At 36.4% G+C, this 12,320-nt stretch overlaps 1 protein-coding gene across 6 annotated transcripts in view; it reads right to left on the reverse strand.

Annotated features, from left to right (window-relative positions):
- The window catches only part of LOC102518201, a 35,066-nt gene that overhangs the window by 11,876 nt on the left and 10,870 nt on the right, over positions 1 to 12,320 (reverse strand). For 5 of the 6 annotated variants that reach the window (XM_006186384.3, XM_032481872.1, XM_032481870.1 and 2 more), the window contains exons 2-6: positions 9,268 to 9,389; positions 7,497 to 7,635; positions 5,201 to 5,322; positions 3,414 to 3,524; positions 1,653 to 1,759 (exon numbers count right to left, since the gene is read on the reverse strand). In XM_006186384.3, the coding sequence (XP_006186446.1) occupies positions 1,653 to 1,759; positions 3,414 to 3,524; positions 5,201 to 5,322; positions 7,497 to 7,635; positions 9,268 to 9,389 (601 nt within the window). Of the gene's footprint in view, positions 1 to 1,652; positions 1,760 to 3,413; positions 3,525 to 5,200; positions 5,323 to 7,496; positions 7,636 to 9,267; positions 9,390 to 10,392; positions 10,482 to 12,320 lie in introns of all 6 variants that reach the window. The other variant, XM_032481874.1, reaches the window with a different exon arrangement.

Here is a 12,320-nt window from a genome sequence, read left to right on the forward strand (position 1 = left end):
CATCTCCACTTGTCCTCAGGTTCTGATCAAGATTACAGATCTTTGGAGGCTATATGCTGTGCCATCTCTTTTACTTGCTACAACGTAGAATAATACAGGTACACGGTAAGTTTTGTCAGGACAGAATGCTCTATCTCCTAAACTTTCTCCTGTGTGCTGTCATTTATGACGAAGAGAAGATATTAACCATGAGAGGCTATAACATATCCGTATTCAGAACTCACTGCACTAGACTAATTTGAAGAAATGACTGAACTAACTACACACGTGGTCAATACCTATTCAGTGAGTCATGCAGAGTTTGTGAATGAACGTACCAGGATAGTTTTTAAAACGACCCAAACATGCAGTATTTCCGGTAGCAAGCTGACCAGTAGCATTTATCATTCTCCAGCATTCAAAATCTTCCTATATGAATCTCCAAAGAGTTGAAGGTGTTTTTCCCTTTTAACTCTTTATACACCATAAACCTGTGTAAGGTTTTGGCCACAGGTCATTAACTTAAAAAGGTAAAAAGCTAAACATACTTTGCCCGCTGGAAATTAAGCTCAAAGAGTGCACTATGATTAAAACTACTTTGTTCATGTTGTGTTTCTGGTCTTTAGCCTGTGACCAAAAATCATCACCCATTCTGGCTGAGCTTTGACTATATGATTAGCTTTCTGTTGAATCAGTTTCCTTTTAAACTATTTAAGTTGTTAATTTTTTACTGGCCTTAACCTAGAAGCAATGGGTGTGTGTGTGTGTGAAAGAGAGAGAGAGAGAGAGAGAGAAAGAGAGAGAGAGAGAGAGAGAGAGAGAGAGAGAGAGAGAGAGAGAGAGAATAGATGGTGAAGGGATGGCAGGATAAAGAGGTTTAGTCATTCAAGATTCTACTCCATATTAATTGCTCATTGCCTATAATTTTATGCATTTTTATTTCTCAGCAGTAGAAACATCATGGATGCACTAACCCTTTCATATATATGGAAAGGAGCTTTCTTGCATGTGAAGTATACATATGTCATTATGATAAATAAGTCAGCAAGCCTAACTGGCCAGAAAATCAGTGTCTCAGACTATAGACTACAGGAATTTTCTAATTAGAGGAACCTGTTAAGTCCTGATAAGAAGTCAGGAAAGTGATCACAGATTTGCTAATTTTTCTATTGCTTGAATAGTGGAATAAACTCCAAGAACCTACTATTACCAGCTTGAGGACATTTTAAATATTTGATAATTAATCACTGTCTTCCAGCTTAATATTCTTATACCTTATTTTATAGTCATTTATAGCCATTAGTTAATTCTCATCATTCGGTACAGGATAGCATATGACATGTTTTTTAAAAGAAAAGAAAGCTGAGGCAAAAAAGAGGAAGTATGAAGACCCACTGGGACTTAATACCTTCCTGCATCCCTGACTGTTAAGCAAATGCTTGGGTCATAATAATCATTTTTTTTCTACTCAAAATTAGATATAATATTTTACAAAGTTAAAATAGACAAAGTTTTATTTTTCTTTCACACATAACACATTTCCTTATTAATATAATCTCACAGGTGAGGTAATTTTTTAAAAAGTTTAATAAGAAAACGTTTCTACCAATCCCTTTTCATACTTTCTTGGATATATTTTAACAATAGATTTCTTGCTTGAACAAATAATGTACCTGGCCTGTTCTGCCTCATTAAGAAAATATTCAAAGACATTATTCATTATAATAATATCAGCATTTTGCAGAAGTGAGCCCTGCGTACAGATGTCTGCGTGAAGCACCTAAAGAAGAAATAAGAAAGAGTTCATGTAAGACAACAAAGACTCCGCATCATACCACCACTTAAGAAACAGCCACTGGTTCAATGATGCTGTGAGGCAACACAGGACGTTCACACTTCTTAAAATCGGAGAAAGAACAGTGTATTTAACACTACTGCTTATGGGAGACACTTAACATCTAATGAAAACCATAAACTTGGGCAAATTTAATTTGGTTTAGATGGAATTATTTATATAGCCGTAATTACACTCTTTTGACTCCCAGTTCAGAGCTTTCCCCACTATATCAGTAGTTATGAGTTCAAGGACCTAGGTTCAAATTCTGGCTCCATCATCAACTAGGTTTGTACACTTGGGTAGTCAGTGTCTTCATAAATAAAATGGGGTAATATTTGTCCTGATTCAAAGAATCAAATGGGACCATGTGAAATTATAAATGTAATTTATAAATTGTAAAATGTTAATACACTACGTTAACTGGCCTTGCACGACTCTTCATCTAAAATTCACTTGAACATATTAACTGTCCAAGATAGCAAACTAAACAATTTATTTAAAAACTATATACCTCAAAAAATTAACAAAGACTAGAATCAACAAGTCTTGTAGACCACAGGCAAGATAACAAGAGGAAACATTTATCTGCTCAAGAGCAAAGAAAATAACTTTCATTTTAAAATGAGAAGTATACCTTGTATCATATGATTTATTTCCAAAAAAGCACTTAGCCCTACAAATAAATAATATCCAGAATGTTTAAATCTCAATTTCTAAGTAAATTGATATTCCTTTTAGTTATGTGATTCTCACTATGTAAAAACAGTGTGTTCTTGTTCATTAAACATGGAATAGTGAGAAAAATCCATGAATTTATTATTGGACAATGAATTCTCTTTGCTCATTTGCCTCTCAATTTCTAAGATGAAAGAGAGAGAGAAAAGGAAGGATGGAAGGAGGGAGAGAACTAAAAAATCTCCTTTTATAAAAAAGGGGAAGGCTAGACCCTTCTCAGTCTTACTGAGATATGTCTTCCGATAGCAGATTGCACTTGACACAGACACCCTGAGATACTCAGTGTTTCTGTGCACTGCCACTAGTGGCATAGGATCGCTACTGAAATGGTAAGGATTCATTCCTGCATTAACCAAAAAGCTTCCTTTGTCCTTTTCTGTTATTTTCCCCTTACGTATAAGAAAAAGAGAAAATTTCTGTCATCGCCCAATCCAGGGCATCATTCTCCCATGAACTGCTATTCTCTGGCATCCGCAATTCCTCCTGAAAGCTTAGAAAAAGAAGATTAAGAACTGCAAGCATTACTTAACCCTTTTGCTTAATTTCAACATTCAGAATTTAATCAAATACACTTGACCAATATCTAGAGATCCAAAAATGTTGTTACCAAAACTTCAGTTGATGTGAAGAAAATAAAGAAAAAAAATTTCTATTTTCTAATTGGGGAAGAAGAGAAAAATGTGAGTGGAACATGATAATTAACCTTTATTATTAATGTTTTAAAATATTAAGTTAACTCAATCTGTTTCTACAGAACAGCAGCTAAGAATAGATTCAAAAAGATTTTCCAACTCCAATGTAGAAGAAATTTGGCTAAATTATGCTATACAATGGATAACAGACTAAATATTTAAAAGGGTACCTTTATTCTGTCAGTGAACTGGTATTTTTTAATGACCATTTCCTGCAATTGGCAAAAGTCTCCATTCAATTCTACTCCATATAGTTGCGATGCTGAACTATAAAGATAACCCTAAAATATGAAGACACATTATGATGCAAAAAAATTAACTTTCAGTTGTGTTTATTTCTACTTGAAATTTAAAAAGTTAAACTTTAAAAAATAGAATTCAACAAAGAAAAATAAAATGAACGATAAATAACATTTTATAATTTATGTAAAACAACTTCAAGAACTTAAAGGCTCTTACTTATCAAGACCTTGATTGTAGTTTATTCATTTTCATTATTTAAAAGTAATTGTTTTTAAAGGTTTCTTACTTTTCCTGATTAAATGGTACATTCAAAAAAGTTGGAAATGAGAAAAGTAATCACATACAGAGTCTTTAATACCCTATTTCTGTAATTTCTTGGTAAGTTACATCAGGCAAAAATGCAATCTGACACGAAAGGAGGGTAGCTGGAGGTGTGTCCTGTTTGGCTGAGGAAGTCAGCCAGTGTCTGGCAATCTGCCAAAGATAACTGATCATTAGTTAACAAGGAGGAGCACTGAGAACTAGCTACATACTATTATGTATCTATTTTTGGTTGTTATAACCAAAAATAATGTGGAAGAAAAGGTCAAAGCATATTCTGAAGATGATTTTTACATCAACTAATACCTATGTGTAAATCAAATTTATATTTATAGCTCATCACGGGTTTTTAGAATATGTTCAACAGAGCATATGGAAGTATTCAAAAATTTTTTGATGACTGAACCAGTGACCTAATATGGAAAAAAATGACAATATGTTTAAATTCATTAATGCTGCCAAATACCTGCAGAGCCACAATTATTTCAGCTATCTACTTTCCTAACAAATCAACAAATTAACAGCAGTGGACAAAATATGGTAGACAATCCTAATCTCTAATGTTCTCCAAATAAAACCATCTGACACACTGTACTTTTTATTATGGCTATCTTTCCTAATTATAGAATAAACGTCAACATTGAAAAATAAATTAAGCCTTAAAGAGTTAACTGTTTCTGTGTAGAGCAGGCAGTGGTGCTGGGAAATGATAGGGCCTGTTTCTGGCATGAACCTCTACTGCTGTTGGCCACATGTTTTAACAAGTCTGTTAATGACAACCAGAAACCACATTTAAGTTTTTTAATGAAATCATTTAAAAACATTAAAAATACTCATGATTTGAGTTTAAAAAAAAAAAAAGCCACATTGAGGTGGTTATTTCAGAAACAAAAGTCTACATCTAAACTTTGGAACACAGAAAACTGGAGCAAGCTGTGCCTTGGTTATCATTTAGTCTGCTTGCTTACAGGTGAGAAACTTGAGGCCCAGAGGTGTTAAATGACTTGCCTATGGCCAGATGTAATATCCTAGGTGAAGCAAATTTGTCAGTTTTGTAAGAGCTCTTATCAAAGCTCAGTATATTATTTTAGTACAGTACAAAGAAAACAGAGTTAGAAGGGTGGTAGTGAGTGACAAAATAGCAAAGTGTTTTGAGGGTCACCTGTCTCTGTTTTGTTGATATCCTTTCATTATGTCACAGAGACAACTAGTAAAGGAAATGAGAGAGGTGGTCTCTGAAATTCGAAATTTAATGCACTATTTTAACTGTATTATTCTGTTACTCTAAAAAATAAAGCCAAGCTGTCACCTTGGATGGTGGCAGGCAAAACTGTTGCTAGCAGGAGAAGAAAGTATTTCCAAATGCTGAGTATGTCCACAAGCTGGACTTTACCCCATAGAGGACCGTGCCAAGCCTGGAGCCAACATCAACCAAGATCTTTTCCGACAGATCAGGGAGTACATGATGATAAATGAACTTCAATTCCATGAGAGAGAAGGAATGAGAAATAAACCCTGGAGAATTAGAACAGAGTCAACATCAAATTTTGCTTGGGGATTAACAATTCCATTCTGGGTTTCTAATTCTTTCACCATAAAGTATATTTCATGTTTTTCTTAATCAATGAAAGCCATTCAGAGGTTATTTAGAAAAAATTAACGTGATAGTTTTGCACTCATTCACTCCGAGTTGTATTAGACAAGAACAAATATGAAGTCTAACAATGAAAAGGCCTCTATAGGGAGTGTCTACTCAGCTGCCTGACCCTATCCTGAGCCCCTCATTTCCGTTTTGCTGCTGCGTAGGGTGTCCTTGGTCTTTCCCTTCCTCCTCTCCCTCTGATCTGTTGTTCCCCGTGACTGCTCCCTAACTCCACACCATCTGGCTTTCTCACCCTACCCCAAGCCAACCGCACAGCTGCCCCCTCTTGCTGCACAGCCTATAAATCACCAAACGAATGACTATCTCTGGAGTGGAACCAAGTGGCAGCCCTGACCAACCTAAAGTGTGTTCTGGAGTGCAGGAGAGGGGTGAGATGGAAGGAGGCTAAGATACTCCTAATTCATCCTTATTGTCCTTAGTCCAATTACTGTAACTTCTAGCCTCCTAACCCATCTTCTCACTCCATTATTTCTGTAACAAACCATCTGGGAGAACCTGAGTCTATTTTGTCTGATATGGAAGTAACCCAAAGACTTTCTCTACCGTGTTCTGCATAATATAATGGTCAGAAAGGGCAGAAACTTTGATCATAACTAATGAATGGTGGCCAAGAAAATGGAAGCAGGCAGGCTAATCCCCCGGAAGATAATAAAGGGTGTGAGTCAGCCTCAGAAATAACACCTCGGGGTTGGGGGTAGGCTTTAACCACCATAGTCCCTACCTCCCCTCATCCACACTGCCCTCTGTGACATGCCCGTGCTTCTGCCCCGGGCTACGGAGTCATCCTTAGTGTTTGCTGGGAGACAAGTCCCTTTCGTATAGGGAAGAGGGGTCCCACGTGGTGATAGCCTTTTCAGGTTCATTACAGGTATGTGGGCTGGCCTGGGGACCCGGTCACTATTTACAACCTGATTTTTATGAAAAAATGCATCCTAATTTCCAAATTTTTAATTGTCGAGCACAGCTCTTCTATAAATTTCTATAAATTAGCTCTGATATGGTGTTATATTTATACTTCACTTTTCAGTTTTCCCTCCATTGTTCATGTCTAAGTCCTTTTCTCTTCTGTGAATTTCAACTACCTCAAACAGAAATCATTAAGTGTTATCTAAAAACAGAATCTTAAACCAGTAAACCAGGGTGGTTTAATCCCCAACTATAATACAGATACAGTATATCTTTATTAGCAACATATTACAAATTTGGTAGTAGTTGACTTTTGAGAGTACTATTATCTAAGATCAGTAATATGAGCACAATATTACTTACCTGGAAGGGTAGCCCACTTTAAGCACTATCTCTAAATCTAAGTGAGCAGGGAGACTGAAACAGCATGTTTAAAGTAACAGCCTAGACGTACATATCCAGTTTGGACAAAAAATATATTAACAGAAAAGTTAATACATTAGCAGCACGGAGTCAGTCTAGTTTCCCATTTGAAACAGGTGCTGCATCAGAGGGGCAGAGATGCAGGAGATTGTCACTATTCTGTGTCACAGACCAGAGATGCTCCACTAGGTCAAATCATGGTCTGAATAAACTCTTTCCCAAGATTATCTATCTCTGTCTTGAGTCCGTGGCCATCCAACAGTATCTGATTATTATCTGACCTCTCAAGTAAATGTTTCTATAAGGAGAATGTTTTCAGCCCCCTTGACGGTTACATTTCTCATTGTAAATAAATCAGCACTATGGTCAACTATGAATCTTTTGAGTATGGAAAGTATGAGTCAGTTTCCCTGTACTCAATCATTTATGATTAGTTTCTGGACCTGAAAAGTCACCTCTGATTAAATATTTTCTGTGAAAAGCAGAAATATCCTCCTGAGAGACATGAAGTGGCCTAGCCTCCCTGGGCAATGTTGCTATTTAATTTCCCCGACTGCAGAAATTGGTAATGGCTGTACATCCAAGCTGGCCTTTTGCTTTCAAAAAACAGTGAATGCTTGGTCAAGGATTTGCATACTCATGACATGTAAGGAAAAGAACACACGAAGTCATCAGGTTTGCAAGCTTGAGTGCCCACCTAAAGGTGCCGTCTGGTGCGAGCCGCATACTGTACAGTAATTTCTGCTCATTTTTCCTTCCTCACATAATGAATCAATAAAGTCTTCATCATAAAGGAATGCATCAACGTGAACTGTGGGTTCTGGCTGCTGCTGTATCTGGTGGAGAGAAGAAAAACATCAAAAGAAACAAAGTACAAAGAAGTCTCTTTTTATTGCTAAATAAGGCAAAACATCAGTGGTTCATATGCTGAAATTCTGAGAGCAAAAACAAGGCCCAGAAAGACGTTTCGCTTATGGAAGTCAGCAACTCTGCTCTCCTTCCGTTTTATTTCTGAAACACTAGCAACTTTTTGTTTGACTTGTCATGATGCAAAACATGGATATGAGAAATAGATAAAAATTCTAGTTGAAAGGAGTATTTTGGGAACATCTTGTCCATCCTAAGTAGTATATTTTACAAACAAAGAAACTGAAACCCAGAGAGGTTTCTCCAAAGAAATGACACTAGTCAGTTAAGAGGGGGAAGGACTGAAACTAATACCAGGACGTCTGAGTCCTACACGTCAGTGACCCATTAAAACACTTAGCAAGTAATCTTTGCCCAGAAGCAAAGTTTTCAAATAATAAAAAAATGTTAGTAAAACTTAGTACTTACAAATAATGGCTCACAAATAATGGCTCTTTAATAATACTGCTGGTACGTGATACAATAGCAAGCAGCTACAGAGAGAAAAACATGATTCCTTCTACTTTAACAGTAATAGAGCATCAACCTAGCGCCTTGGAAATCTAAAAAATTGTATCTACGTCTACACACACATCTATATTATAAGTATGTAAAATATATGAACAAATACAAGGACCAGAAGGAAACAAAGGAAGAAAAAAACCCAAAGTTTGTTGGGATAGGGGATTGTGGGTCTACCATTAACATGTAATGAATACCTTTATCTCATTTTATAGTAAATTACATCATGATACTGGTAAGATTGTTTTATTAATAACATCCAAAGGATTACAATTTTTTTTTTTTTTTTAATAGAGGTAATGGGCATTCTACCACTGGGCTATACCCTACCCTTCCCTTAGTTTTTATACCATCCGTTACTTTTCTCCTATGAATGACTGGATGTTTACTAAGATTTAGTGAGTGTTCACAATGTGCACAGCATGACTAAAAATGTACAGGATTTAGTGCCTCTGCTCAGGAATTTACGTGCTAAAAAAACCACATGGAGGGCCGCTATTTTCAAATTAGTGGGAGAAGAAATTATTAGTATTAGCTTTGCTTTAGGAAACAATATCCATAGCTTACATATTCCATAAGAGTTGGGACTTGAAGGGACTTGAATAAGGGGGTTATGTGGTGAAGAAAAATGAGAACTAATTCACGGAATAACAGAATAGAAGAATAAGCAAAAACTGTGCAATGCAAAAGTAGGAGAAGGAAACAAAGGGGTGAACTTCACCCTTGATAAAAGCCAGGGAAATGGAACAGGGGAGAGAAAACCAGGACAATGATGTAGGTAGGGACAGATTACTGTTGGGCCTTCCTTGATATTGGAGGGGGTTTGGAGTGCTTGGCAAACAGGACACCTTCAAAAAATATTTGTTGAATGAATGGTACTAGGGAACCAGAGGGTTACAGACTCAAGAACTGGGGACATGGTTGAGGCATCAAATGAAAAAGCAGAATTCAGGACTGATCAGACTAGAAAGGCTAGGGGGTTAGGGAAGAAGAGGAGAACCCTTAAGTAGCACTAGGAGTAAATTAACCAATGTATTTACTTTTTGGAGGGCTAGATGTTCTGAGGAAAGCATGGTTTCTAGGGGCAAGCAATTCCGAAGGTCTTCTGCTATGTTTTTCAACATAATGTCATTATTGTCTTGAGTGAATTCATCAAAATCTCCTGAAAAAAAAAAAAGGAAAGAAATAGCTTAAAAATTTTTATTATGATGATGATTTTCAACAGAGGTACTGGGGATTGCACCCAAGACCTCGTAGGTGCTAAGCACACGCTCTACCACTGAGCTACACCCTCCCCCAGAAACAGCTTTTACAGTGGTAGTTCTTCCTGGACTAAGCGATTACAATGGATGGGTATTTTCCATCAGATAGCACCAATTTATAATAAATAAACCTTTTAACCAATGAAATACTGAAATTTGAACAAATGTTCCATTTAAAACACTGTGTTTTTCTTTTTCCAAACTGCTTGAAAATATAAAACTTGACTATTTCAGCCTGTTATATAGAACAACAAAGGCACTTAAAAATATGTAGTACTTTGACTATTTTATTTTTACTTAAGAAGCACTGCCATAAGTTTTTAGGGTCTTAAACTTACCAGTAAGTGGTTAAATATTCCTTCTCTGACCATATAGATCTTACAAGCTTAGGGGGCACATGCAGGGATTATTAAGAAGGTAACTTTAATCTGAGTACCCCTGCCTCCAATAAAATGTACCCAAGACTTCAGATAATAAGTACTGACAGCTGGCACCAACTATATAATAATTATATTTTACAAGAATCATGTTGCTCTGCTGCATTTGAACAGCAGATAAAATGGTCATTAAAACAGCACATTTCTGATGGCTGTGGGTGATCTGACAAAAAGGGGAGTGTGTGCGTGCGTATGTCTATAGCAATAAAGATGGAGAAGGTAAGAAAGTGACAGTTGGTGAATCTAGGTGAGGGTAGAAAAGCTGTGTTCAGTGTTCTGTTGTTTCAACTTATCTGTGTGTTTAAAAATTTTTTTTAATTAGCTCTAAAGAAGCATGATTTCTAAGCAGCTCATATATAATTTTAAATACAATGTGACTTCTCTGGAAGTAAAATACTCTAAAAATTAGCTAATGGCCTGAATGCCTAATATAGACTGGAAAAGAGTACTAATGAAAATATTTTACCTTTTTCTTTAAAGATTTTCTTATATTGAATTCTTGCCAGAGTAAAAGGACCTCAAGGGGATTGTGTTTTTCCTACCGTTTTAAAATAGCTGTAAAAGGAAAACAAGGAGATCCTGAAGGAAATATCATCCATCTCCACATGCCCTGCCCTCCAGTCTTTGGTTGCTTTTAAGTAAGTTCATGATTTCCTTCTTAAACATAAAATAACTCTTGTGTTGGATCAGAACGCTATTTTCGTGTCACAAATAACAATTAAAATCCTGGTAATATTTTATAGTTTACAAAGCTCATTCATATAGAAACTAGGTCATTTAAGTATTATAACATCCATGTGAGGAAGACAAGGCAAGATTCTCCTCTGACTTACAGAGGAGGTAACTGAGTCTTTGAAGTTTAGATGAATTATGAAAAGCTGCAAAGCAGGACAACAGCAGCACGAGAAATAAACCTAGGTTTTCTGCTTCTAAATAAAGGTAGTCTTCCTTTTCACTTTTTCCACTGTGTCCCATACATAGATCCAGAGGTTTTTTCTCTGCATAACTCCCCTTTGAGAAATAGTAGTTAATACGAAGATATATTATTTGGCTCCCTGAACTAATGCAGAAAGGACTTTTAGCTCTTTTTTCTTTCCTCACCCATCTAGTATGATGTTCTAAGTTGTGGCTTCAAATTATTTCCAGTAGGAGGCAGAATATAAATTATAGAGAAACAAAAATACTATTAAGATTCATTCCAAATTGTTTTAGATGGAACTTAAACAGCATCTGTGACATATTAAAAAAAAAACAACTTTTTTTAAATTATATTTTAAAAATCCAGTTAAATTTTCTCAAGGTGTTAATTCCCTCCATAGACAGAAAATTGTCTGGAAGCCTCGGTGACTCACATTTAATTCCAATAATCTCACTCATACCAGTGGTTCTTAGCAAGTTCTCTCAATTTGTAAATGGCGTAATTGAAGAAGCCAATAAAAATCTCATATCAAACTAAGATATCAAACTAAAATCTCATAGCCCAACTTCTTTGGATTTAATTCTGTAACATAAACAACCATGTTAAGAATGCATAGTTTTCATGCCTGATCGGCCTTATAAAAACAGAATCCTACGGTGGGAAGGGAACTTAGACTACAACCTATTACCAAATGGCAGACTCCATCTAGGTATCCCTGACGTATGACAGTTGTCCAGTCTTCAACTGAACATATTCAGGGACAGCATTTCTTCCATACACTGAGCCAGAGTCTGCCTTTCTGTAACATCGACTTATTTTCTCATTTCAGCCTGAGAGGAATCACCATTTTTAATGCTATATGACATTTATTGAATGAGCAGTTAAGGCATGCTAAACTTTGTGCACTGCTTTTCAAACACTGTCATTTAGTCCTAAGAATCCTACATGTGGTACTATTATCATTTCTATTTCATAACAAAAAAAGAATCTGAAGTCAGAGGTTAAGTTACTTGTCTCAGGCCATAGTGGCCTGAAAGTGGTAGAGCTGGGAAGTGAATGTAAGTCTAGCTCTGAACTGTTACTCAAGCATATAGTCTCTCTAAGGTAGTGAAGAAGGAGCTGGCCTGTCGCTACCGTAGTCTTCCCTTCTCCCTAGCTCTGAGCATGGTTACTCATGTGATGTGGGACATCACATCCTCTGAGATCCGGTTGCTATCTTCTGCACTTGTTCAACAGCCCCCCTAAATGTGGCCCTGGAACTGAACCCAATTTGGCGATCTAATTCTCTAACCATGAATACCTTAGCTTATTCTCCTCTTCTATCATTTTGTAGTGTCTAGGGCTCTGATTGCTACTGCTACTGGGTTATTAATAGACTTGGAAAGGATGGTGGTGGTGGTGGTGAAACATCTTAAACTGTCATATGTGAAGATCTAGGGAGCTGGCAAAATGAAAGATGGGAAGGGTTGCAAATT

The sequence above is a fragment of the Camelus ferus genome, chromosome 6, assembly GCF_009834535.1.
Source record: "Camelus ferus isolate YT-003-E chromosome 6, BCGSAC_Cfer_1.0, whole genome shotgun sequence".
NCBI lineage: Eukaryota > Metazoa > Chordata > Mammalia > Artiodactyla > Camelidae > Camelus > Camelus ferus.